General features: G+C 40.4%; 1 protein-coding gene across 11 annotated transcripts in view; it reads left to right on the top strand.

Moving 5' to 3' along the window:
- The window catches only part of KMT2C (lysine methyltransferase 2C), a 188,839-nt gene that overhangs the window by 140,658 nt on the left and 20,984 nt on the right, over nucleotides 1-27,197 (top strand). For 9 of the 11 annotated variants that reach the window (XM_083863956.1, XM_083863959.1, XM_083863965.1 and 6 more), the window contains 17 exons: nucleotides 1,893-2,023; nucleotides 3,471-3,657; nucleotides 8,940-9,044; nucleotides 9,399-9,446; nucleotides 10,607-10,747; nucleotides 10,930-10,962; nucleotides 11,045-11,164; nucleotides 13,182-13,320; nucleotides 13,586-13,800; nucleotides 13,917-13,990; nucleotides 16,580-16,762; nucleotides 17,395-19,260; nucleotides 20,308-20,633; nucleotides 21,416-23,241; nucleotides 24,336-24,447; nucleotides 25,395-25,473; nucleotides 25,593-25,656. In XM_083863956.1, the coding sequence (XP_083720082.1) occupies nucleotides 1,893-2,023; nucleotides 3,471-3,657; nucleotides 8,940-9,044; nucleotides 9,399-9,446; nucleotides 10,607-10,747; nucleotides 10,930-10,962; nucleotides 11,045-11,164; nucleotides 13,182-13,320; nucleotides 13,586-13,800; nucleotides 13,917-13,990; nucleotides 16,580-16,762; nucleotides 17,395-19,260; nucleotides 20,308-20,633; nucleotides 21,416-23,241; nucleotides 24,336-24,447; nucleotides 25,395-25,473; nucleotides 25,593-25,656 (5,649 nt within the window). The remainder of the gene's footprint in view (nucleotides 1-1,892; nucleotides 2,024-3,470; nucleotides 3,658-8,939; nucleotides 9,045-9,398; nucleotides 9,447-10,606; nucleotides 10,748-10,929; nucleotides 10,963-11,044; nucleotides 11,165-13,181; nucleotides 13,321-13,585; nucleotides 13,801-13,916; nucleotides 13,991-16,579; nucleotides 16,763-17,394; nucleotides 19,261-20,307; nucleotides 20,634-21,415; nucleotides 23,242-24,335; nucleotides 24,448-25,394; nucleotides 25,474-25,592; nucleotides 25,657-27,197) is intronic. The other 2 variants (XM_083863964.1, XM_083863963.1) reach the window with 1 other exon arrangement.

The raw sequence follows: 27,197 nt of genomic DNA, 5'->3' as shown, positions 1-27,197 counted from the left end.
CTGATGCACCTTTTTCCAGATGTAGCCCTGGTCCAGGGGTGTCTTCTGGACCATCAGTTTTAATACTCAGCAGTATTCCATATTCCATGAGTGTGTCTAATCAATTTTTATAAATTTGTTTATGCTCTGGAAAATCCTTTATTAGAGAGTTTAGTGATATGTTATTATTGCATGAAGAAATAATTCCTTTTTATTTTAAACCAGATATCAGATATCTGAGAGTTTCATAAGCTGCCTTCGTGTTTATTGTTATGAAAGATTATTTTAAAAAAATAATTCATATTAATTTGTAATACAGAAATATTTTCTAGATGTGTATCATATTTCCCCATCAGTGTTGCCTTTTCCAAGGTTTAAGCATCCTTGACTCTGTTGGGTGTCTTTTCCCATGGCAGATCCATTTTCGTGCCTCTGACACTGCAGTTCTTGGTAGATTGGGCACCTAACAAGAAGTCTGATTTTATTCATGGGCCTTTTTCTCTCTCTTGCTGTGTATGATTAGATTAAATTATTCCATCCATCTGGAGTTGCTCACATTAATCTAGGGAATGTTGAGGTATCGTTCAAGGGAGATGAGGAATATGTTTAGTTCAGTTCCAAAATCTTGAAAAAAGTTCCCAATCTTGATATAGTTTTTGATTTCTATTTAATATTAGTGCTACAGCTGTGTTTCTACTTTTTAAATAATATTTCAGTGTAGCATACTGCCTTATTTAATGTTGTCCTGAAAATCTTGTGTTAGATCTTTTCATCTCCATAGGGGTCTGCTCCTTTAAGTAAAAATTGTTTTTTAAATTGGCTCAAAAGCTAATTCCCCATTCTGGGTAACACTACAATGCATATTGTTAAAAAGGAGTATTCTTAAATAAGTATTGTTCAGTTGAAAATTGGAGCTTCTTTTTGTCTGCTCAGACACAATTGCTAGTTGTGAAAAATACAAATCACAGCTTGACAAGAGCCTGCTTCTCAGTGGCCAGTACTCATCATCTTCACCAGGATCTTTTTGCACCCTTGTCACATCCACTGCTTTTCTCTGTAAGTTCTCCCTCTCAGAGCAGAGGTCACAGTGTTGGTGCACCTCGTTCCACTCATGGTCCTCTGGATATGCTACAGGAGATCACTGCAGTACAAAGCAAGTTGATTTTATTACCATGATGATGTAGTTTGTTAAGTAACTTGCCAGAGTTCTTAACTTCATGTAATTTGCTTTGGCAAGACAGAAGTAGCAGGACTTGAAAAGTTCTGCATTACCTGCAGTATTTTTCTTGCTCTGTTGTAATAAAATAGTGAATGATTGATGAGCACTGTGTGCTTTTGTGTTTATTAGAAAAAGCAGTTGCCACTTTGAAATATGACAGCCGAATAAATGTGTAATTCTTCTTGAAGAGCTTCTTTATAGATTTCTTTTTCTAGGCTGTTCATTATTTATATGATAGTTCTTTCTCAGATTTAAAAAAAATGAGTTTTTTACTTCTAATTTGAGAAAAAATAGTGTATGAAATGAAAGGTGGTTAATGGTGTAACTGAGCATTGATGACACTGGAGATACTTCTTCAGTTGAATTGTCTTTTCAAATGTCTGGTTGAATGGCACCTATAATTTCTGTCAAATTAGCAAATTCTTAGGTTGCCTGGGGATACAGAAGTTAAAGGTCTGTATGTAGCTGGGAGATAACAGCAATGATGTGGCTGGTGTCACATCTGGCATTTCCTGCTGCCAGAGCCTGGGTGGTCAGGGCAGTTCACAGCTGGATAAAAGCCACCTTTGGAATGCATCTGGAGTGAAGTGCAGTAACCCATGCACCCAGAGGCAGCCAGATGTGCTGCCACTGTGCCTTCAGAGCAAAATACTGAGGTTTTTTTATTCATTTGTGCCTGGATGTTCCTCTGCAGGTTGGACAGAGCAGCTGCCAGACACTCCAGTTGAGGAGTCTACCCCAGCTTCTGAAAGTACTGAGAAGATAAAAAAGCGTTACAGGAAAAAGAAAAATAAACTGGAGGAAACCTTTCCTGCCTACTTGCAGGTAAAGCTGGTGATCTGCTCCTCATATTGTAAATCCATTTAAAAGCTTAACTTTCATGTGTTGTTTCATAGTTTGTTTAAACCATTGATGTTTCTTTTCTGATTCCAAATTGATGATTTAAATGAAATGGGTTTTCTGTAAAGGATGTTCATGAGCTTGTACAAAAAACTGTGTATTATGTTAAATCTCCAGGGTTCTGGAGAATCCTTCCTAATGAATTTGAATATCTTCTTGTTCTGTGAGATGAGATGGGGTAGAAAAATCATTCCTTTGCTCTCTGAACTGACACATGATGTTTCCACATTCAGCCCTGTAGGCTGTCTTAGCCTGATCAGGCTGCTTCCTCAGCTTCTCATTTTGCTTTTTGAGGATTGCAGAACATGATTTGATAAGAGAAACTTGTTTCCTACTGTTTTATGGATTTATATGCTCTGCATCCCCCTACCACAATAATGTCTGCTCTTCCCTCCCATTAATTTCATGGTGTCCCTAGCAGGTAAGAGGGAGCAGGTTGTGGATGTTAACCAGGATATTAATGGTGATTGAGGAAATTTCCTTCCATTAATCAGGTTATAAGCTGGCTGGTTTATATATATATATATATATATATATATATATATATATACACCTCACTTATTTGGCTTGTTCTTCTCAGCCACCTTCTTCATGCTGAAGGGAACTTTCTGAACTTTCTAAAGTTGGAGCTTTCATTGTCTTGTAGATGTTTACCAAGCTTCATGAACTGTATTGGGATTGAAAGCAATGAATTAACAGACAGGCAGAACATATTCTCTTTAAAAAATAGTATTTCATAAGTGGGGAAGTGATTTGGAAAGAAAATGCTTACACAATATATTCTTTGGAGTAATAAGGATAAATATTTTTAATGCATGTTTCACTCCTGTAAAACATAGAATATTTCCTAGATTCTTTGTTGGTATTACAATAATTGCTACTGAAAAATCTTTTAGAACTGGATCCTAAATCAAGATTTTAAAGACAACAAGGGAGCAGAAAGGTTGTTATGTAATGAATAAAGATTGACTTGAAAATTTGATCGGTTGTTGACAAATTACTGAGTAATCAGGCTTAGGTGAGTGACAGCTGTTACATAATATTGTAAAAACGACTTTTCTAATGTAAGCTAAATATCTTCAGATGTTTTGTTGGTGCAGTTAGGCATGAGGATAATGTTGTGAAATGCAGTGTATGATCATTCTCAAAACTGAACCAGAGTTCTAGATCAAGTTGCCCAATAATGGTCCCCTTCGTCAGCTGTCCTTTTTGTGCAAGGAGAAATATTTTAAATAATAAACAAATTGTGATAGATAATAACACTGTGTTTTTATATTCTTAATAATCCTTGTCTTTTAACTTTTTAATTTACTCCAATTTTTCGGTCAATACGATGTTCTCCCTACGTTGAATCATTTTGTTTTCTTTGCAGGAAGCTTTCTTTGGGAAAGACCTACTGGATACCAGTAGACAGAGCAAGATGAGCCTGGATAATTTACCTGAAGAGTCACTTCCACTTTCATGTAAAACAAACTTGGCCACCAATTTCCTGGATCCTTCATCTGACCCTCTACTTAGCTCCACCTCCACTCCAGCTCAGACAAAACTGGGACCTCAAGGTATACAAACCTAAACTTACTGATAATTCAGTAGTTTCATTTTATTGTGGTGACTGGGGCTTTTCCACTCTCATTTCCACTTTCCTGCCACAGTTTATCTGATGTATTTTTCAGCATTCCATATATGAACTGTCCTTGTGAGGTTAACTAATGCTGATATTTAGTGATATTCTTCTCAAGGGCTCCAGCTGTTTCAGAAAGAGCAGTGGATGACACAACAATTGGCACTTAATGCAAATCTGCAACATCTTGACTATAATATCCATGGCTATAAAATCCATGAAAATTAGCTCTGTGAAAGAAAAAGCATACAGTTAATTGTAGAAGAAAACATAGATACTCTCATTTAAAGATATTTTTAGTATAGTGAATACTAGTTGGATGAATATTATCCAACTTTTCTGTACTGTTTTAGATTATTTTAGGTTGCCAGTCTCCTCGGAATTTTTTTTTCACCATGTCCTTTCTGAACATGAGTGCCCTTTCCAGGTACAGTTTGTAGCCCCTAGGCAATCTTCTGCTTCTGCCATTGCAAAACTTTACTGAAGGTTCTGCTGAGAGTTTTGCAGATAGCCAGAGGGTTGTAAAGTGCTGCTGAAAGAGCAGCCTCACACAAAAGAGCAATTAAAACCTTATTGTCTCCTTCAAATTATTTTTTCTCTGTCTTGTTGTATATGCCGTTAGCTATAGAGTCTTTATTTTTAAAATCTTTTTCTTTTCTTTTGTATATTAATTTATGGCTTGTGTTTCAGCTGATCCCCAAAGTTTTCCATCTAACACTGTTTGCACACACTACCACAGTTTCCACTGTCCAGACAGTCACTTGAAGAAAGGTTTCCTATTTGTGATTGTTACTCAGTGAAAATCTGCTACATGAAAAGCAAAAGGCTGTATTATAATTAAACATTGATTCTTCTGCAGTTGAAGTTGTGAGTAATGGAGAATACAAAAGGCAACTCCCCCTGAATGGGAAACTGCTGGAAATTGAGTGTTTCATGGTCTGTATTTCATTAGTTCTAGTACTACAAGATAAGGTCTTCTACTACAAGAAGATATTACTTTTTCCATCCTGGCTTTCTTTTGAAGCCAGAGAAATTCAACTTCAGAGGTTTTTGCTGGCTTATCCAGCTGCAAGATTGAAGTCTGATGTGTTCATGTGCTGTGATGGTACAGGGTTGTAGAAATCCATGAAGTAGATGTTAATTTAATGTTCTATTTTCCCAAAGTCTGAAAGTTCTTCATAAAAAAGCAGACTTGTAAAACTTTGTAGTTTTGTCTTCTTTTTATTCAGAAATAAATAATAAAGAGGTGGCTGTTAATAAATAAATCACTAGCAATGGCTTTAGTGGACAACCTGCTGTCTTTCCCATCTGAGGTGTGAGGCACTCGAAGGACAGTGCTTTCTGGCCATAGGAATGTTCTCAGCTCAATTGTCCTTCTCAGTTCTCTTGCAACTGTTCAGATTTCCAGCCAAAACTGTGTCTAGATGGAGCTATTTGGTGTAGTTGGGGCACCAGTGGGTGAAGTTGTCTGCCAATATTGATCAGTTCCAGTGCAGTTCTGGACTCTCTTTTGTGGTTTTGTGGGTCACAGTTATTTCCACGATAGTCTCCCCCCTTTGTGAGAGGCCCTGGTTCACTGGCTGATTGCTGAGCTCCCTTCTGACTGGACTTGCAGATGAGAACAGTATTCCAGGGCACCAAGATGTTTTCATCATTTGCACACAGACCTGGCTGTGGAGCAGGAACAACATGAACTGTTTGTCCCCTGCACTGGGGGAGCTGCAGGACTGTGTTGACACCAGCTGTGCTGTTTTCCTACAGTGCCACTTGCCACAAGGATTGCTGACTCCTGTGAGAGTCCTTCCTTAATTGCACAGGTCTTTTCCACAAGGAAAATGTCCTTCTCATGGAAACTCCATTTGTATCATCCCAGGATTAAGGGTTAGATATGTTTGTTCATCTTACAGAGAGCTCTCAAGCACCTAAAATGACCCTGCTCTGCTTTCCAGGAGGTGCCCAGCACTGCTGGGGAGGGCAGGGATGTGTTCCAGCTGCCCCTGAACTGACAGTGCATTTCAGGGACATGTTCTGTGATTTATTTGTTCTCACTCCTTGGTTAAGGGTGGATGAACCTTCACTATCCAGGATTGCAGTAGTGATGGGGATTGGCAGAGCTGGACAGAAAGGGAGTCCTTTGTTAACTGTTGAATTTCTAGAAACTGTAACTGAAGTGAGCTTTAGGCTCCCAGCCCTGCTTTTGGTCTGGTAGAGAGGTTGCTGGTTTTATTTTCAGTTAGAAAACTCACCTTTCTCTTTGTTTTTATAACACATGGCACTCTGTGCACTCTCTTCTGCACGGCACCAGCCCTTCAAATCACTTCCAGGTGTTGGAGCGGAGTGCAAAGGTTTGCTCACAGGTCTCACTGTCTGTTCATGGGTGAAGTTGAAGGTGTTGATTTAGATCTCTTGCATTCTGAGGACTGTCTGCCTCTCTCTTGAGTTTCCTGACCTGTGTGTCCCTGATGAAAAAGAAGCCACTTGATGAGGTGTGTTCTGTGAAAGCTCTGGCAACATGACCTTTCCTTTAGTTTGAAATAGCTTAAATTCAGTGTATTTTTTTCTGGAAGTGCTGAGAAAGTCATCTGTGAGGTCTCCAGAGAATGGTAAAGAAATTGTTCCTAGACAAAAGAATCTCTGCAACTAATTCAGGTGCTGCTGGGACATTTCATAACTAGAAATGTTACTGTGTGATTAAACATCTTGGGATGGCTGCAGCCTTGGGAGAGGCATTTTTATGATTTTAGAACTTCATGAATAAATAACTGCATTTGAGGGATCAGGATCATAAGATAGCATTAGAACTGTACTCTCTTAGAGATCCAGCATTACAAGCAAATTATTTTCCTTTTTGCTTTGTCTTGGCTTTCATCTCCATTCTGAAAAGAGTCAAATTAATGAGCAGTATTGAGCTATTTGTTTGGCAGCAGATGTCAACCAGCTATTGATTGTGATCTGAAGCAGCTGACTCAAGTGATTTCGTTGTTTCCAAGATAATATTTAACACACATAGAATTAAAACAGGGAAAAAATAGAAGAAAAAAACCAAAAACGTGTTTTAGATTACATGTCTTGTGTGAATTTTATAGATTATAGACTCCTATCCCTCTGCTGTCACCAACACTCAAGTCTTTTTAAAGACTTAACAAACTCCATTTTGAAAGCAGGATGGTTTTTCCAACTTATCTGAAGGCCACTGTGGAATCCGATTTCTTTCATAGTTAGAGATCCTCAAATTTAAAGCCTGAATTTATTCATGGTCAGTTTGTAGCCACAGGTGGTAAAACTTCGTATCTTTAAACATTAGATCTTTTCACCTGAGCTCTTTGCAATCTTTTCACCTGAGGTCTACTTATACAATATATTTATATTCACATAGAAGTTGGATTTTTAGGGACTGTTCCATAGCACAAAGGGCTATGGAGAAAAGCACCATAACATAAAATACTAGGGAAGAATTAAAGGCTGCCGGTACAGTTCCAATGCTTCCTTCATGGGCTTTTTTCTCCCTGATGCTTAGCTGCCTTCAGGCAGGAATTGAGGAAAGTTAAAGAAGGGCTAAAAACCATCCTTCAGCCAGCTGAAGTCATTACATCACCTCGTGGTGCCTGAGATTACAGTTACTTGCATAATTAGACCAAGTTGCCAGAAGGGGAGAACAAGTATCTGAAAAAAACCCAAATAAACTTGAAAAAAAAAAAACAAAAAACCAAAAACCAAAAAACAACCCACCAAACCCCAACAACTGGTTTGTGTTGAGAATCTTACATTTAACAGTACTTTTTTTAGGTACACAAATAACTGTGCCTGCAAAGTGGTGTGGTTTTGAAGCACTTCTAGATAGTTTTGCTGGTATCAATAGGAGCTGTATTTTGTTTGTACATTTAAATAGACTGGTCTGCACTGGCTTATTAATCCACATTGTTAAGTGGCAAATATTAAACTTGATTTAATTAGGGTGGTTTCATCTTGACAGCATTACAAAGGGTAAAAGTGAAGAATGAAAGCAGTAAAGTGAAGAAAAATAATTTTTGTTTTGACTTGGTTAGTGGAAGAAGGGAAAAGGGTTGTCTTTGAAAATCAGCAGAAAGTACTTGTAATTCATTGTTAAACCTAACAGCTTGGAAAGAGCCCTCATGATAGAAGTACAACCTTGGCACCAGGCTCTGTATTAAACTATATACTTTCCTGGGGCAATTGGATTGTAACAATGGGAAATACATCTGTATTTGTGTGAAATGTGAGTGTTCTTTGGGTTTCTGGTCCCTCTTCAACCTGACCATATATTTGTTTTCCAAACTCTGTATTTTATGATTTGATTAATCCTTTTTTTCTATTTCATTTATATTTGCCATCTCATCATGTTTTATTGGTCTGGCAGTGACTGCTCATGTAGTCATGACAGTCTGCAGTTTTACTGAAAAATATTTTTCTCAACTTTTATTAGTTTGTCAAATTTTTTGCAAATGTTGCACATCTGTAATAGTCCAAAGCAACTAGTTAATAAAACCAGATGGGCCATTTGGAGTAATTCCTCTTTAATGAATTGGAGGTCAAGAAGATAATAGTATCCAGAATTCATTATTTAATATTAAAGAATTTATTGCTAGACCAGGCCAGTTTTTCCTGGATGGCAAACAAACATGACATTTCTGTCTCTGGCTGTTCTCCCTCCTTCAGGTTTTCTTCTGGTCTTGAAAGTATCATCTTCAATTTCTATTTATTTACTCTTCCTTCTTACTCTTAGATTTCACTTCCCTGTCAGGGTGTAGTAACTAGTTGCTTCTGTATTAAGAAAGAGAGTGGTGGTAAAAGAAGTAACTGATTACCTTTTTAAAAAAAAATACTCTTTGTAGATTTACTGTGAGCTGTCCTGTATAAAACCATGTTGACTTACACATTCATGGGCCTTTGTGTCTTAGAGGTTGCAAGTTCAGAGTAGATTTGGGGATTATTTTTCCCCTGAAATCATCCAGTCTTTGTTTCACATGATGTGATCACATTATCACTTCTAAAAAGACTAAACAACATAAGCATGTGGAGGTGACTCAGTCCTGGAAGGGAGGGGCTGCTGGTCAGCACAGTCCCTGAGCCCAGGGACACTTGAAGTTTAAAACAGCACAGGAGACCCTTAGAGCCTGGTACTTTTGTGTTGGGGTTTGCAGCTCAAGAGCATCACCAGAGATGCAGAAATGTTGATTTTGTTCATTGCATCTTCTACAGGCAGCACCGATGATCCTTTAGCTGATCTTTCTGAGGTCTTAAATACTGATGATGATATTCTTGGAATACTTTCTGATGATTTGGTAAAGTCTGGAGATCATTCAGGTATGTGTGTCCGTAGGGTCTCTCTAGTGGTTGTTTCCTTTTTTTTCCTCTTTATTGTTGATGTATTCGTTGTACTGTATCCATAGGTTATGCTCTGGGTCATTTCAGATACAGTTTTCATATCTTAAGAATACTTCCGTTTGGAATGATTTTGGTTTATTCTACCAAAAAATGCCCAAACTTTGTCAGCATTTTGTTTTTACGTGGCTCTTTGCTTTGCTGCCTAAGAGAGGATAAAATGTAGCTGCCGTTGTCTCTCATACCTGCGTAGCTTTTTTCAGCATGCAGCTTTTTCTTTACTTTTTTTTGTTTTCGTGTTGTAATCATCCATTTTATCTGGTTTGGGTCCTGTAGGTCTTGATTTAAGCACTTTCCAGGTTGAGAACTCACCCTCCCCATTTGGTAAGAATCTGAACAATGGATGATCCATGGGTAGCAGTAGCCCTCTTTTCCTAGTGGTTTTAGCTGAAAGAACTGCATGTGTAGAAATTACTTCTCCTTTACTGTGTCACTAATTCATGTTTCATTTTCCACTGTGTGGTGTTTGACTCTAACACGACCTCTAAACTCTGCACTCTGCCTTTAAGAGTCCTGCATCAAGTTTTGCTTACAGCTTTTGAACACCTTCCTTAGTTTTTTGTGTTTCATGATACAAACCCATGCATTTTCTTGCTGCCACTGTAAATATTACTTCCTGTAGTAGTGTGTAGTTTTTATCATAGTGGTATATTTTGTAAATGAAAAACCTTTTTATCAATGTGAGTATATTAAAGCATGATTAAAGCAGTCAGTATCCTTTTGTTTTCACTGGATGATGGTTCATCACTTTTATATAAAAAACAGGTTGACAATAAGTAGAATGGCATGTTTCATTATTTTAAATTTGGGGGTATTTGGTAGTTACTGCAGAAATATATTTTAAATACTAAAGGACATAGTTCTTTTTTCCCAGATTTTTCTCATTTGAGTGATTTATTGACTTGCAAGGAATGTTAGGAAATTTATGTAGTGAGTTCTGTTCTTAGTGCCAACAAATCACTTTGATGTAACCCGTAATAGTCAGGATTTGTTTTTGAAAGATAAACTTCTATAACTTGTTTTATATTGGCTACACTTCAACAGCATTTCAGTAAATATTTTATGTAATATTTGAAGTGAAGAACGTTTGAAGTGAACCTTAAGGTACATGAGGATGAACCATGTTTACTACTGGTGTGATTCTTTTCAAAATGTGAAAAATAGTTAAGGTGGAACTATCTACTGAAACCTGTACATTAGAAACCATGCTGAACCTAAACTTGTTAGTCTTACTTCCCTTCTTCCAGTTGCAATTTATTCAATTAACATTCCTCAGACAATACAATAAACTGGAGGTAAAGAGTGGAAAAGTTTTTTTTATTTTTTCTAATCAATGTTTTGTTTTGCCTTACCTTTCAAATATTAGAAGGTCCTGGTTTAATTGACAGCTGAATTCTAGGGGAAGAAAACAGGGTTTATGCTCTTTATTCAATACTAATCATTCTTGCGATTCATTTCTAATTCAGTATTCTTTCTTCCTCCAGCTGGATTGGATATTGGCCCCATCTCTGATGATCCTTCCTCTCTGCCTCAGCCAAATGTCAGCCAGAGCTCACGGCCACCACTGAGTGAAGAGCAGTTAGATGGAATCCTCAGTCCAGAACTAGACAAAATGGTCACAGATGGTAATTTTTTTGTCTCTTACCTTGATCTTCTACAGAACTTAAGTAAAAATCCTCTTTTCTTTTTTCATTCCCCCAAATGACACATCTCTGTGTTGTAACAGACCTATTTTGACTTGGTTGCACAATTGCTTTTATTGCTCCCTCTGATGATACTTACTCTGTGTTACCTTTCCTTTGTCCAGGTGCTATTCTTGGCAAACTGTACAAAATCCCAGGTACGTGCTCTGATCCTCCTTGTCTTTTATGGGACATAGTTCACAAGCAATGCCAGCAACTCATGCAGAGTGTTTTTTGCAGAGCTGGGAGGGAAGGATGTTGAAGATTTGTTCACAGCTGTGTTGAGTCCAGCAGCCACACAGCCAGCTCCTCTGCCACAGCCTCCTCCCCCACCACAGCTCATGTCTTTGCACAGCCAAGGTATGTTCCTCTGGTGCTTTTGGGAGCAGCAGCCTGGCCGGGAGAGTTTTAAATGCTGATGTGGAAGTAGGACGCACCTCGTGCTGTCCAAAATTGTGGAATCTGCCACTGTTAATTTGTGAAATATTATTCTAAACCTATTCTGAAGGGAGTATGTGATTAACACCCATGTAAATGTTGCTAATAGAAAAGGACAGTTATTTGAGATTTTTCTGACATATTGGTGCTTTTATTTTAGCTGACACTTAGATGGTTTGGAAATTAGTCTATGATAAAGCATGTGTTCTCTTCTGACTTCACTCTTTAATTACTTTTGAGTTGAGTACCTCCTCAAGGGTAAGGCAAGAGTCTGTGTAACACTGATTTACTGAGTCTTAATTTCTTCAAGAATACAGTTTAATTTATTAGCTAGTCCTAACAGAAAGGAAACTAAACAAAATTAAAATTTATCTTGGAAATTATACTTTATTTTTCTTCATTACTACTAAAATTATCATGAGTTGATATATCATCTTGCTCTTGTATTGAAGGCAAGAGACAGATTGATTTTGTTATTACTATCATTAGAGCTAGTTTTTTAAGCAGTATGTGTGAATATAATTGAATGTGCTCCTTTTCTCATCAGACATCACCTGTAGTGGGTTTTCCATGAGCTCATGTAAAGAGTGTCCACTCCTTTATACTGGTACTACAGGAAGGACTATGCAAAGTGATTTGACCAGTGAATTAATCATAACAAAAGTGATTTGTTTCCTTGTTGGATCAGCTTTCATAAAAATTAAATACTTCAAAACCTCTTAGAAAGGAGAGTGTTTTAAGTAAATAATGAGTTGATTTAAAGCAAAAGATAATATTGATACCATTGCCTGTTTCCCATTTACTTGAGTACTTGGGGATAGCTCCAGTGTTTGAGCTCTGTAAGATTGTTCAGCTCCTCCCTGTGGGAACTGCCATGATGACAAAGTTTTAAATTTACAGTTTGGTTCTGCTCCAGTGGAATGATCCACACATTTCTGTGAGATAAATTCTTCAGTAATGGGGCAGCTTGCATCAAGTTTCAGCAATTTCAAATAAAATTATTGCTCTCTTCTCATAAAGACCTGTGAGCACCCAGTGCAAACCCAAGGCCTGGCTCCATCCTGTTTGTTTGCCAGGTCTTCACAGTTAGTTACAGTATTTACCAGCACAGTAACATTCTCTTAAATTTTGTGTTACAACTGTAGTTGCTGCATGGTTTACATAACCTTTAGATCAGAAACAGTCTCCTAAAATGGGAGAATGATAACAGTGTCATCCTGCAGTTGAATCTGATTCCTGAGCTACTTCTGTGCTTTTAAGGAAATACTGGGGCAGCAATTATAATCTCACTGAAGTGATGGGATCCAAAGGCCAGAGTTAATTCTGTGTAGTAACATCTGCAAATACCATCTGCTGGAATGAATCTGCCTGTGCCACATTTGTAATGCTGTAATCAAATAAATAACATTTTCTGCCTTTGTGCTGCTAGACTGGACATTTAATTAGAAATTGTTAATGCTCATTTGAGTAGAGTTATCTGTTTCATTGGTTACAAATTAGGGAGTTAGGAGATAATGAGGCTTACTTTGGTACAATGCTCAGGAGTCTCAGAAGAGGAGATGTTTAATTCAGATGGCTAGTGACCATCCTGCAAGGACTGAAAACCACCTTCTCCATGGCTCGCTGCTTGGATCTGGGTCTAACAAACATGAATACCATTAGCTTTTAAGTTTAAATATATAAATATAAAGTGCAGTACCATGGCATGGGCTACTGCAGGGATGTGATAGAGTAGAAAAGAATCTTTTAAGCATATAGGGAAGGATTTTAAACTGATTTAAAATCTTTCCCAAATAAGTAAGGTCAGCACTGTAAAATTCTGAAGCGATTAGCTTTTCACTAGAGGAGGCACTGTGTTCTTGGTGAAAGGTTCCACCTCTGCCTTAAAAGCAGCCACCCTTGAAAACTTAAATGAGTGACTTAAACTTCTTCTTCCCAGGAGAAAATGCATTTCCAAGAGTGCCCCTCATGAATGGTCTGATTGGCCCCAACCCTCATCTCCCTCACACGGCTCTGGCTGCTGGAGGTGGGCTGGGCACCTTCTCTCCCATTACTCAGCAGCCTTACACTGATGCCAGGTAAGTCCAGATGGGGAATAAAAGGTATTTAGTGTATTTAACATTAAAAACAAACATATGAGTAACAAAAACCCCTGGAGGGTGTTGTTGGTTACTAATAGTGTGATATTATTAGTTCCTGACAGCTGCCACAAAACCCTGTATATTCCTGCAGTGTGTTCACTGCTGAAAGAGCAAACAGAATGACTACTTTGCTGATTGAGGGTTGGTTTGTTTTGTTGTTTTCATACAATCTGTAAAAGAAACTCCTTTTCTGGTCTGTCAGGGATAAGAATCCAGCGTTCAATCCAATGGTGAGTGATCCCAACAGCTCGTGGGCACCAGCTGCTCCACCCCTGGAAGGTGAAGGCGATACCATGTCCAATGCTCAAAGAAGCACCCTGAAGTGGGAGAAAGAAGAAGCTTTGGGTGAAATGGCAACTGTAGCACCTGTTCTCTATACAAATATCAATTTCCCTAACCTGAAGGAAGAATTCCCTGGTGAGCAATTTACTGAATCAAGTTGAATATTTTGCAGCAGTTGTTGCATCTTGATTTGAAAGTATCTCAAACAGACTTATCATAGCCTTGTGTATTAACACGTTTTTTGGTTGCAGACTGGGCTACGAGAGTGAAGCAAATTGCTAAACTGTGGAGGAAAGCAAGCTCTCAAGAGAGGGCTCCCTATGTGGTAAGAACAATTCCCACCTGCATTTGCATGCTTCCAGCAAACACATTTAATTTATAAGATTGTGTTGTTTTGTTTTTAATAACTCGAGTTCTAGGTTTAGTGAAAGTTGCCTCACTCCAAAAAACCCTTTGTAATTTAACTTCTAATTCTGAATATCTCTACCTGTATTCTTTGTTTTTCAGTCTTGAAATAAACTCTGTTAGTACTCTATTAGTGCAATCTAAAGACATCAGCTGAGATGAGAACATTTGTGGCTCCTGCTGCCTCTCAGCTGCATTTGATTCATGCCTCAAGTTGTCTTTGCTCTGCCTCTTTCTACACAGAACCTCACCAGTTTCTTCAGAAGGATAATAACAACTGATCATGAGATTCCTTTCCCTTTCATCATCCTCTCTCTCTGGGCTATTCTTTTTTTCCCTGTTAGGGTTGCTGAAGTCTTTCAGCTATTGAACTAGCAATTCCAGAGGTGTCAGTGCTCACACCTCTGCTTTCCTCATTTACTTCTCCTTGTGTTCTTGCTTGGCTGTTCTCTTTCTCTGCTTACTCTCTTGTATTGCTTTGTATGGAAACTCTTCTGATACCCATTTTTCTGATACCATTTTGTGGGGAGCATGAAGGACTCCATTTTTCTCTCAAAAATCGTTCACCTTCTTCACATCTGAGTTAAGTGAACACAAGTACTTGTAGCAGCTATCTGGAGTTACATGGACATTGATTTCACCCTGCAGAGCTTCTGCCATTCAAAGGGGGTGACCCTTAAGCTTTGTTGAAGCCTGTGTGTGTCCAAATCTCAGAACCTGTATTATTGATTCTTTTGGAGTTCCCCAGCAATTTTTGGCAAATGCACTTTTCTTTAACTTCCATTCTCTCCTAGTTCTCATCTTCGTTTCTTCATAGCAGTAATGCCTTAAGTTTTAGCTTTCATATTGGATGATCATTCTCACTTTGCAGATTTCTGTGGTGTTTGCAGCTTTCAGTCTCCTAGCCTTCCCTTACCTGCCCATTTTTCATATAGTCCCATCAGTAAACAAACCTTATTCCTCTGCATGTCGATGACTCAGAGTTTAGCAGTACTACAATCATCTTCTGCTGTCCAAATTCAAAATTGCCCTTATCTCTGGCTTAAGAGGATAAATCATATCCCAAACTCATTGTGAAAAGTGGAGTTCTTGATCTTTCTGAAACCCTTTCCACTTGAAAGAATAATTCTCTCATTTCTTCTTTGTATCACTGAAGCATCATCATTATTCTGCTTTTTATTCAGTGTTGCAATTTCAGCACCTTTGGACTTCTATGTCATCTTGCCCATGCTATCTTGATGAATCTTGATGTGATTCCTTATTTGTAGTATTTATAAAATAATACCCACTTACATGAGTAAGTGGGCATTTACCACTTCACAATTATTTCTATTACTGATGGCTTTATTTTTCATTGTTCTTAAACAATGCAGTCCTATGCTTGTGATGGGTATCCAAAAGTCAGTGGGAAAAATTACTTCCCTTATGTACAGGAGGAGAGTGCATGCTCCTGCACACCAGTATTTGCACAGCAAGATGTGGTTAATTCCTCTCAGAACAGTCCTTGTGCTCCTGCCATGCAGCTCCTGCTGGTGTTCCTGGCATTGTGCACACCAGAAGCTGCTGTGGTGCCTCTCCTGAGGGACTTGCACTCTGAGAGGTGGAGTGGAGGCTGAATGAAATTCAGAGGAGTGCTAGTAAATTTTCACTGTAGGCTTTTTACTTTACTTAGCATGCACAATCCCATCACTTACAGGGGAAAATGACAGTGTTTTTTCTGTTGCTGTGACATTGGTGCTCTCATCCATGTCACTATTGCATTTTTGTTGGGGAGGGGAGAAGTATTTTAAAGCCTTTTCCTCTAGGCAACCCCTACTTGACAGCTGCAAATAAATTTGTGAAAAAGAGGATGTGAGGGTTTGGTTCAGAAAAGAAATCACATCCTAGATTGGTGGTAAAACAGGCTCTTTGAAACTTCCATTAGATACTTTAAAGTGTCACTATGGCTGTAAAACGCCTCATTGAAGAGGAATTGCTGTGTCTCCATACAGTTTTTCCTGATCCATAAGCCCATATCCTATGTTTATACTGTTAACTGTTAACAGACTCAGATCTGTAGAGGTCATTTAATGGACTAGACTGTATTTTTCTTGTCATTGAAGTTCTCCACATTAGTGGCCTTTATTGATCCAAACATCATCTGCTGTGCTCAGCCTTCACGTTGTTAGACCACACCAGTATGTGATTTGAAAGGTAAACTGGTGGGATTAACGATTTCTTGGCACAGCACAGTGCCTGGAACAGACAAGCCTCCTGTATAGAAAAGCTTTACTAATAGGTTTACTAATTTATTAATTGCTAGTAACCTCTTAGTTCCTTCCATATACATTAAACACAGAATTTCTGTAGAGGTGGGAAGTTGAAGTGCATAATGTCATTTCCATGAGGATGTGTGTGATAAAACAGGCTGTACAAATAATTTAGTGGTAGATTTTGTATGAATGACAGATGCAGTGTGCACACTTAGTAGAAGAAAATAAGTCTAACTGCATCTTTTCTCTTCTTTCAGCAAAAAGCCAGAGATAATAGAGCTGCTTTGCGCATCAATAAAGTACAGATGTCAAATGACTCCATGAAAAGGCAGCAGCAACAGGATAGCATTGATCCCAGCTCACGCATCGACTCCGACCTCTTTAAAGATCCATTAAAACAGAGGGAATCGGAACATGAGCAGGAATGGAAATTCAGACAGGTGTGTAGCATTTAGGGGGTTTTGTTATTTTCTCCCTGCTTTTTATTACATTGTCAGAATGTGTTGTAATAAAATCAATCTAGTTCTTTCTTTGTAGAAGAGTATACAGTCAGCCGTTCTGCTTGGGAAGAAAATAGATGTTATCAGAAGATAAGCTGCTTGTAAAAAAAACTTTTTCTTTAAGTTTTGAGTCTTAAATCCTGGGTGTTATAGGAACAGGTTGTTCTTTCTGCATGGGTGGCTGGTGCAGTAGGGTTTTATTACATGCCCTGTATTGCAGTATCTTTATCCTGCAGACTGCTGCCTTACATGGGGCTGGGTGTCTCTCAAAGCCCACAGCAGTGCTGCATGTCAGTAACCTTTGTCTCCAGAGTATAAGGTTGGAAGGCAGTGATGCTCTTTAGGCAGCCTGGGAAATGCTTATTCCCAGGCAAGCAAGATGCATGTCAAGGTAGTTGAACTTCACAAACAGCTGGACTCTCTGGTCCCATTCCATTTAAAATTTGCAATTATTTGTAATAAATATTGGATGTGTCCTAAAGTTCTAATTACAGATTCAGGCATTAGAAAGATGACTAAGTTTATACCCTAAACTTAGAAGTGTAACATTTTTCCTCATAATTTTAAAACAGCAAATGCGGCAGAAAAGTAAGCAGCAGGCCAAAATAGAAGCCACACAGAAGCTTGAACAGGTGAAAAATGAGCAGCAGCAACAGCAGCAACAACAGCAGCAGCAGCAGTTTGGTTCACAGCAGCTCCTGAACCAGTCTGGCTCAGACACGCCCAGCAGTGGGATCCAGAGCCCCTTAACGCCGCAGACTGGCAATGGAAATATGTCTCCTGCACAACAGACATTCCATAAGGATCTGTTCACAAAGCAGCAGCTCCCTGCTACGCCCACATCAGCGTCCTCAGATGATGTGTTCCTAAAGCCACAAGCCCCACCTCCCACTCCCACCCGAATCCCAGTGCACGATTCACTGTCTCAGTCTCAGACTCCTCAGACATCATCACAGCAGATGTTTTCTCCAGGTTCCACAAACACAAGGCCTCCTTCTCCGATGGATCCATATGCTAAAATGGTGGGAACACCTAGACCAGCACCCATCAACCAGAACTTTGTTAGAAGGAACACCATGGCCCCGTTAGATTCCTGTGCAGCACAGTCCTCCATATCTCGGGAGCCGTCAGGAAGCAGGCCCTCGCCAGTCAGGGACTCATGTTCTTCATCTCCAGGTAGCAGCGATCCCTATGCAAAGCCACCAGACACACCCAGGCCTGTCATGGCATCAGAGCAGTTCTCCAAACCTCTGGGAGTCCCACGGTCATCCATGGTTATGGAGCAGTCAGGGAAGGTTCCTTTAGCTGCTGGAAGCAGCGACCCATTTACTAAGCCGGCTCCTAGGACTGACACATTTCAGAGACAGAGAGTAGCCTCTGCTGATCCCTATGCACGGCCTCCATTGACTCCAACCCCTGCTCCTGTGGATGGGAGCCCTGGACCTTTCAAAACTCCCCTGCGCCCTCCTCAGTCCCCACAAGATCCTTACTCCTCCATGCCAGCCACGCCCCGGCGCGTTGCTGTCGATCCCTATGAGAGGCCCCCTCTGACCCCGAGGCCGGTGGATAACTTTTCCCATAACCAGGCCAATGATCCCTACAGCCAGCCTCCCCTCACTCCCCACCCTGCAATGAAGGAGCCTTTTGCCCACCCGCCGCGGATGGTGCGGCAGCAGGGCGATTCTTTCCCTCAGTCTGGGCCCATTCCAAGGCCAACTTCTCAGGACCCTTATTCCCAGCCTCCAGGTACTCCTCGGCCAGTTGCTGATCCTTACGCCCAACCCCCAGGAACTCCTCGTCCCGCCACAGTGGATCCATATATGCAGCAGCCCCCAACACCGAGACCTGCTCAACCAGCAGATTTGTTTGCTCAGTCCCCAGCAAACCAGAGACATTCTGATCCCTATGCCCAACCTCCTGGAACACCACGGCCAGTTCTCAGTGATCCTTACTCTCAGCAGCCAGCAACCCCAAGGCCAGGGATTCCTGAGAGTTTTAACAGACCTGCCATGACAAGGCCAGGAGTAATACCAAATAGAGATTCTTTCCTGCAGACACCACAGAGCAGGTTGCAGGGCACTTTTGTCAGGCCATCAGACCAATGTTCTCAAACTCCCAGGTCTGCAGGACCTGCAATAACAGATTCCTTTAGCCATGGCGCAGCTACTCCAGCACGTGACCCGTATGATCAACCACCAATGACTCCAAGACCTCAGCCAGAATCTTTTGGGACTGGTCAGCTGGCCCACGACGCTGCCGAACAGCCACGGCCTGGATCTGAGGGCACCTTCAGCACGTCTGGAAGTTCTTCAATGACTTCTCAAGGACAACAGTTTCCCAAAGTTTCACAAGTTCCTGGCCCAGCGCTCACCACAGGAGTAACAGATACACAGAATACCATGAATATGTCTCAAGCAGATACTGAGAAGTTAAGACAGGTGAGAATTCTGATCATATTAAAATTCTGGAAGTAGGAGAATTTTTCTCATCCTTGTTAATACTTGAAGTTTCTTGCCATTAAACATAACTGTGTAAGATACAAATCACCTTAATTTACTTATTAGTTTGGTCCTTCTGGATAGAACCAGAATATATAGAATATAGAAACATCAGTAAATTTTAAGGAGTTTGGACAAGATCCGAAAAAATAAGCATAGGCTATATTTGAAGCCACTGAAGCGGTAGATGGCTGGTCTGTAATGGTGTTTTTAGCTACAGTCTGAGGAAAAAAAATATTTTAAAAGGTCAGTTTGTTCTATTCTGAAACAAATGAGCTGTGGAGCTGATTGTCAGTGACTTTTCACTGGCTGGAGAAGGGAGTACAGGCAAAGAGCTCAGGCCACATGTCTGACTTTACAGTTGGCCAGTTGTTGTGGTGAATCCTTCCCTTGGTCACTGCTCTTCTTGAGGCACATTCACTCCAGGTTTCTGTCCATGGATGTTTGGCAAACAGCTCTTGCTGAGGGATAGAATTACATTCAGCTTGTGGAAAGCTGCTCAATCTTTTGTTTGGAGGGAGGGATGGAATTTACTGGAAAACTGGTGTATTCCAGTTCTCTGGTGTATACCAGAAAACTGGTATTTATCATACAGAGTCAGAGTAATTTCTGCAGCTGTGGTGTAAAAACCTCTTGCTGAATTTTCTTCAGTGGACCTCTAGTCACCTTTGTCCCTCAGAATGCACTTCCCCTGTGGTGAAAGGGCCTGCATTACTGGAATAGAAAAAGGGAAAGAGAGTTGCTTCCATGTTAATTGGTAGAATGGGATCACACCATTCACTTTACCAAGACATCTGGATGTTAAGTTGGCACCGTGCACCGTTTGACCCTCCTTCTCATTTCTGAGATGACTGTGGTTGTTTATAATATTTTCCTGTAACAACTGAAGGATTTCATTCCTCTAAAAGGCTTAACCTAGCAGAGTGTAACACTTCAAAAGATGTCAATTGCAGTGTCAAGCATAATGATTTATTTTCTTTTAAACAGCGCCAGAAACTCCGTGAAATCATTCTACAGCAGCAGCAGCAGAAGAAGAATGCAGTTCGCCAGGAAAAGGCCTTGCAGGATGCAGCAGCTCCTCCCCATGCAGCCCCTCTTCAGCACTGGCAGCAAGACAACTTAAATCAAATCTTTAACCGCCCTCCCCCTCCCTACCCTGGGAATATTAGGTCCTCTGTGGTCCCTCCAGGTGGGCCAAGGTTCTCCATGTACCCAAAGGACCAGCGTGGGCCGTTCCCTGGGGATGGGCAGTTCAACAGGCCCCAGTTTCCAGGAGATCTGAACACCATGGGGATGAGACCTCATGGTCTGAGGTAAGCTCTTGGATCTCTTAAACTCGGGGTATTACAGGGGTAGTTAGAGGAAGGGGGCTTTTCGAACAGGATGAAAAATCATCTCTACAGGAGCTGGTAACCTTCCTGAAACCTGTATGTGCAATGGGTTTTCATTAGAATGTGTGTTTTACGCTAAGTATTTTCACTGTTTTGTTGGGAATAATTCAGAAAAATAAATGGAGAAATTGCAGAACTAGGCAAATTTATGTGACCTGAAACATCTTGTCCATGGCTTTTGGGGCATCTCTAAAAAAAAAGTAAAAGATCACACTTTATTTTTCATGTCTTAATAATGAATAAATTCATTTCTAATGACTATGGAATTAAACATCAGCTTCTGTGTGTGGCATTTTTACGGTGAATGCTACAACGTAAAATGAATACCAGTATCAGCATACATTGTCATCTCAGAAATTAATTTTTTCAGTATCTGAATTTATTTCAGTAATTTCTAAATCCACACACTGGGTATTTTTTTACTCTGAATTGCATTAACATGTATTTTAATTACTAGGTTAGTTCTGACTGTCAGAGTTTTCTATCCATTATTATTACTATTATTGAAATTGAAAACAGGTTGTTTATTAAATATAATTAAAGCAATTATTTTATTGTAGTCGTAAAGCTCATTTAAATGTAAGTATAATTAGTCAAAACATTTATTTAAATATCTTGATGAATGCATCATGTAAAGCATTTTGGTGAACAGTTACTTAGTCATGCAAGACTGAGGAAGGAGATGATTTGTTGCTTTGTTTCAGATATGGGTTTCCAGGAGGTGGCCACGGCCCACCCTCAGGCCAGGAGCGTTTCCTTGGCCCTCAGCAGCCACTGCAGCGCCCTGGAGTTCCCCCCCAGCTGAGGAGATCCCTGAATATCGACATGGCCCGGCCGGTGAACAACCCCCAGATCAATAACACATCCGGGATCTCGCAGCATTTCCCCCCGCAGGGAATTCCAGTGCAGCAGCACAACATCCTGGGCCAGGCGTTCATCGAGCTGCGTCACAGAGCTCCCGATGGGAGGCCAAGGCTGCCCTTCAACCCTGCAGCTGCTGCTGCCTCTGTGCTGGATGCAGCAGCTCAGCACCAGCGGCACCCCGGGTTCCTGCCCAGGCAGGATTTCCCAGCCCCCAGGCAGGCAGAGCCGCTGAGACACAATTCTCAAGGAATACCAAACCAGCTGCAGATGGCTGCGAGTTTGGAGCACACGTCCCAGTCCCAGCAGGATCAGATCAATCCTGAGAACCCACCTGCACTGGTAATGCGTTCTCTGGGGCAGCCAGTTGCTGATGCATTCCCAGGACCATCTTTGTCTACATCTGCACCGAGTGATGAATCTGCCAACTTGCAGATTCCCAACCAGCCAGGTGATGGTCTAGAAGAAAAGCTTGATCCTGATGATCCTGCTGTAAAAGACTTGGATGTGAAAGACCTTGAGGGGGTTGAAGTCAAGGATTTAGATGATGAGGATTTGGAAAATCTGAACCTGGACACAGAGGATGGAAAAGGAGATGAACTGGACACTCTAGATAATTTGGAAACCAATGATCCTCACCTTGATGATCTTCTGAGATCTGGGGAATTTGATTTGATTGCATACACAGACCCAGACCTTGATGTGGGGGATAAGAAAGGAATGTTTAATGAAGAACTAGACCTTAATGTCCCCATTGATGACAAACTAGATATCCAAGGCAAGGCAGAAGAACCCAAACAGAAAGAACAAGGTGATATAACTGTTGCCCCTGCTGAGACCCAGTCTCCACCAAAGAAATCAGCTACAGAAAATGAAATTAAAACAGAAGTACTTTCCCCAAACACTCAAGAGGAAAAGAAGAATGAAAATGAAAAAGGTGATGGAAGTACTGAGTCCACAAGTGCTCAGCAGACTGCTGAAGTGGAGTTAAAGGATGGAGAAAAGGCTCCTGCACAACCAGCTAACCCAGAATTCCCTGACAAGACTCCTGCTGTTCCTAGTCAAGATACAACTGTGCCTACTCCAGATGCTCAGGGATCTGCTCCACTGCCTGTTCAAGGAGCAGTAAGTTCCTGCAGTATTTCTGGGTCCACCCCAGTCCTCTCAAGTTTGCTGTCTAGTGAAAGCTCAGACAATGCTGAATCAAGAACTCTGGGATCTCCATCTCAATCTCTGCCACCCACACAAATGAACCATGGATCAGGTATTCCACAAACACTCATGACACCTGCTGGACAGATCTTGGAAAACACTTTAAATTCAAATCTGCCCATGGTTCCACGAATGAACCATAATTTTTCTCAAGGGTCACCAAATCCAGGATTTATTCAGGGTCAGTCATCTAATCATAACTTTGGGACGGGACAGACTTCTAACCAGACTGTGGCTGTACCAAACCGTCCTGGTCCCAGTGGCATCTCTGGTCCCCAACAGATGATGCTCCCTCAGCCATTAGCTCAGCAGCAAAACAGAGAGAGGCCACTACTGCTAGAGGAGCAGCCACTTCTCCTGCAGGACCTCTTGGATCAGGAGAGGCAGGAGCAGCAGCAGCAGAGACAGATGCAGGCCATGATTCGCCAGCGTTCAGAGCCGTTCTTCCCCAATATTGGTATGTGGGTGTCCTGTTTGTCTGTGTTCCTGGTTGGTGTTTTAAAAATGCAGCAACAAATAGTTAAATAATCCACAGCACTGCAAGAAGCAGGTAAATATGTAGAGCTCGAAGGTGGCATAATAAAAATCAACCTGCTTATTAGGTGCAAAGGGAGTATGGAAATTGAGCACGTAGGTGGAATTCTGAACTCTGTGGCAAGGCTCCTGTTGTCATTACCAGGATCAGGGTAACTCTGTTTTACAGATAATGTTTGTGACATCAGCTGTGTCACATACTCTGCTTATGCTTCAGGTTCTCATGAAATAGGGAGTAAATGCATTCTTTATAAACAAAATTAAATGGTCAAGTGCAGTAGTTTACCTTTTGATATTTGATCTATCAATTTTACGTTTATGATGGTTTTATGACTATTTTTTACAGTATTTGTTGTGTCACAAGAAAAGGGATTATCAAAAGCTGTTACTAATCCACAGTCTAGGCAAGGCCCAGAAATATCACATATAATTCTGCTTGGACTAAAAAAATTCAGGAAAAACTGTGGTTACTTGTTTAAAATAACATAGCAGTTCAAGCATTCAAATCAAGACCATTGCCATCATTTAACTGATGATGAAACACTAAATTTCGAGAATTTTTTGAGTTGTAACTAGAGTGACCATCAAGACCATTCTCATAGCACATTAGTGATGGTGTGCCAGTTGCCAGTTGAGATCACAGAAACAACTTCCTGAGTCTTAAACCTATAAATAGAATTTATTAATCTGTTGGGTCATAGGCCAGATTCGGTCTAGAGCCCTTCTCAGACTCAGACTGACCTGCTTTTGGTTATATGTTGTGGCTGAAAACAAGGACAGCTGTTGCTGGACTAACTCTCCTACAGGATACATGAAGCTCCTTATTAACCTTGAATATCAAAGTGGGGAAGACAACGAATAGAAATGGGAAATGCAATTAATAGGAATTAGGAAATAGGAATGCAGTTCATGTTTTACTGAAGATTTAGAGATGAACTAAATATAAACACCTAATTTACATTTGATAACTTATAATGTTCAGCTTTGTGATTCACTGTTGCTGTTTTTGTCTTACAGATTTTGATGCGATCACAGATCCCATAATGAAAGCAAAAATGGTGGCTCTTAAGGGGATCAACAAAGTCATGGCACAGAGTAACATGGGGATGCCACCAATGGTCATGAACAGGTAGGCAACACTTGATACTATTCTTTAGGGCTGCAGAATGTAGAAGGAAATGACAGAGCTCAGGGAAACTGTGTGCAGGAATTGAAAAAAAAATTATTTCTGTCACACAGTTTGCATTCCATACTGACACAGGATTATCTCCTAGGACTTCAGCCAGTGTGGCAGTAGGAATTATAAAAGGTATTCAGATGCATCAGACTTGTGTTCCAGTTGTAATGTCATGGGTCAACATGGCCAACATGGCTTTACTGTTGATGCTTTCTTGTTTTCCCACTTGCTAATTAGGTAATGACACATCTCCCACAGGCGGTGCTAGAAAACTGGGGGTGTGTGTAGCAGGGGAACCTCATGTTGCAGCAAGTCATTTAATGCTGGGTGTAAGTAAGATTTAGCCCAAGTAGTGGAAGTTCTCCTTAAATCCCTTCTGAGGACAAAGGGAGCTATGAAAGGTGCAGGCTGTACCATGACTTTGGGTAGGTGGGGAGTCCATGGGCCAGGGGGATCTGTGTCTGTTCTTTTTGTGTGGCCTTCAAGCTGTGTTTTCTCTGTCCAGTGCCCCGTGATAATACAATGGCTTACTCAAGGTGTACATTTACCCAGCTCCAGTTGACTGTGATGGTGACCAGGAAACCTAAATACATTCAGCTGTTTTTCTTTAAATTATAAAATATTAAAATACAAATATAGACTTGTGTGTTTTTTCACTGTTCTGGCATAATAGGTCATATTTACATCATCTCCCTGAAAAAATGTAAAATGCAAAAGTTTCAGCCAAGGGCAAAATGCTGTCTGTATTCTCCAGATGTTGAAAAGGTTTGGTACAGAAGTTCAGATGAATGTCTGTAAAATATTCGGGTGCTTTGTTTGAGTTGAGCATAATAAAGTTGTCTCTCTCTCCTAAAATGCCAGTTTGCAAGGTTACAGTTTCTCTTTCTGCTTATCAATAGGTTTCCCTTTATGGGTCAGCCAGTGCCAGGGGCTCAGACCAGTGAAGGGCAAAATCATATGCAACAGGCAATTACACAGGTAATGCAACTTGATATGGGCTTGAAACAAAACTGTTCAATAATGATAACTAGGTTTTGGGTATTTTAATTGAATCATGATTTAATATCCTCGTCTGTCTGTTTTACTGATATTTTTAGGATGGAAGTTTGACACCTCAGATTTCTAGACCTAATCCTCCCAATTTTGGTCCTGGTTTTGTCAGTAAGTAAAGATTTAATAATGTATTGTATGGGTTTTGGTTTTTTTCATTTTACACTTCTCTTTTCTTTAAAATGAACTATCCATAAATCCATAAATGGATCCTGTCCATAAAAAAAAAATAAAAATCATCTTTTAAAATTGAGTAATTTCATTATTACAATGCTAGGTAATGAAGGGGTGTATAGTAAATGGTGCTAACATTTTTTGTCTAGAAACTGTCATCAACAAAACACCATAAGGAAAGAGGAAAATGGAAAATGAGCATTATTTGGATTTGTGTGAGAGCAGTAGTCTATTAACTCACAGACTGCTGTATCAGAAACCTGGTCTTGGGTTGTGTTGCAATATTCTGAGCTCAGTGAGAAAACAACTGTATGTATTGATGGAATTTTTAATTTCAGGAGCAGAAAGTTTTGTGCAGCATCTTTGTTATTTGAACAAATACCAGAATAAGCTTTCCAGGCACTGGTTAGGCAAGCCTGGCTGTAAAGCACAGTTGTTGAAAGCAGAAATACACTGCACTAGCTTTTTGGATTCCATATTTCTGGCTGCCCTAGATCAATTGTGAATCCTAGTCTCTGTGATGAGAAAGATTTATTAGCAGAAGTTAAAACTGAGCATATGTTGGGAGAGGAAGATCATGTGTAAAAAAGTGTTTCTATCACTAGAAATAATTTGATATTTGTAAGAATATGTTTCAGTAAAAAACAGAAGTAAACTCCTTCACATTTTCCAGAAGCCAGAGTAGCAGCACTGAGTATGCAATAAGGAGGTCTGGCAATATTATCAGTATTAATTATTTGTGGTGAGATTTCACATGGCACTCAGCATGGCCCCACTCTCGCTGTGGGTGGTGGTGGGTTCTGAGCACTTGAGTAAATCTGTTTTTCAGTTCAGTAGTAGTTACTCTTACATGGAACTCATTACAGTTTCAGTACTTTGATGTTTCTGGTGTTCCACTCAGTGTTTCCACTCAATTGTCCCCTCAGTTTTTGGGATCAGTTCTGCAGAGTTTTCCCCTGAAAGCACCTTGTGGCTGTAGCTTACACTGAGCAGGTTTAGTTGAGCTGTTCAGTCAAAGCTGTCACTGACACAGTGACTCGTGGTGTAGAAGGTGGCAGGGTCTGGAGCACAAGGAGGATGTGGTTATATTGAAATCCTGCTGCTGTGTGGCATCTCTGTTAAACAGGGATCTTCACAAGGAAGATCTGTGCTTATTTGTGGGGTCCCAGCTCACTCAAAATGTGATCAGGAGACAAATGACACCATCACCAATGTTCTCTCTCTTGCCTTCTGTACTTAGTGCAGGTCAAATGTTATCAGACATGGTTGTTCTGCCTCCAGAAAAACATCATCAGTGAGCAATGGACTGCCCATGGCAGATGAGCATTTCTTATTTGAAAGAAACGCAATGTCTCAGTTGCAGCCTAAATGAGAGACATTTATTTTGGGGGTAGGAAATGGCACTGGTGCTGAAGGACCCATGCTGGGGGCTGACACTGACAAAGTGATTTTTACAAAGACAGTATCTTTCTTTCACT

Source organism: Zosterops lateralis (genome assembly GCF_965231275.1).
Source record: "Zosterops lateralis genome assembly, chromosome: 1".
Lineage (NCBI taxonomy): Eukaryota > Metazoa > Chordata > Aves > Passeriformes > Zosteropidae > Zosterops > Zosterops lateralis.
This window is presented reverse-complemented; position numbering and strand designations above follow the sequence as displayed.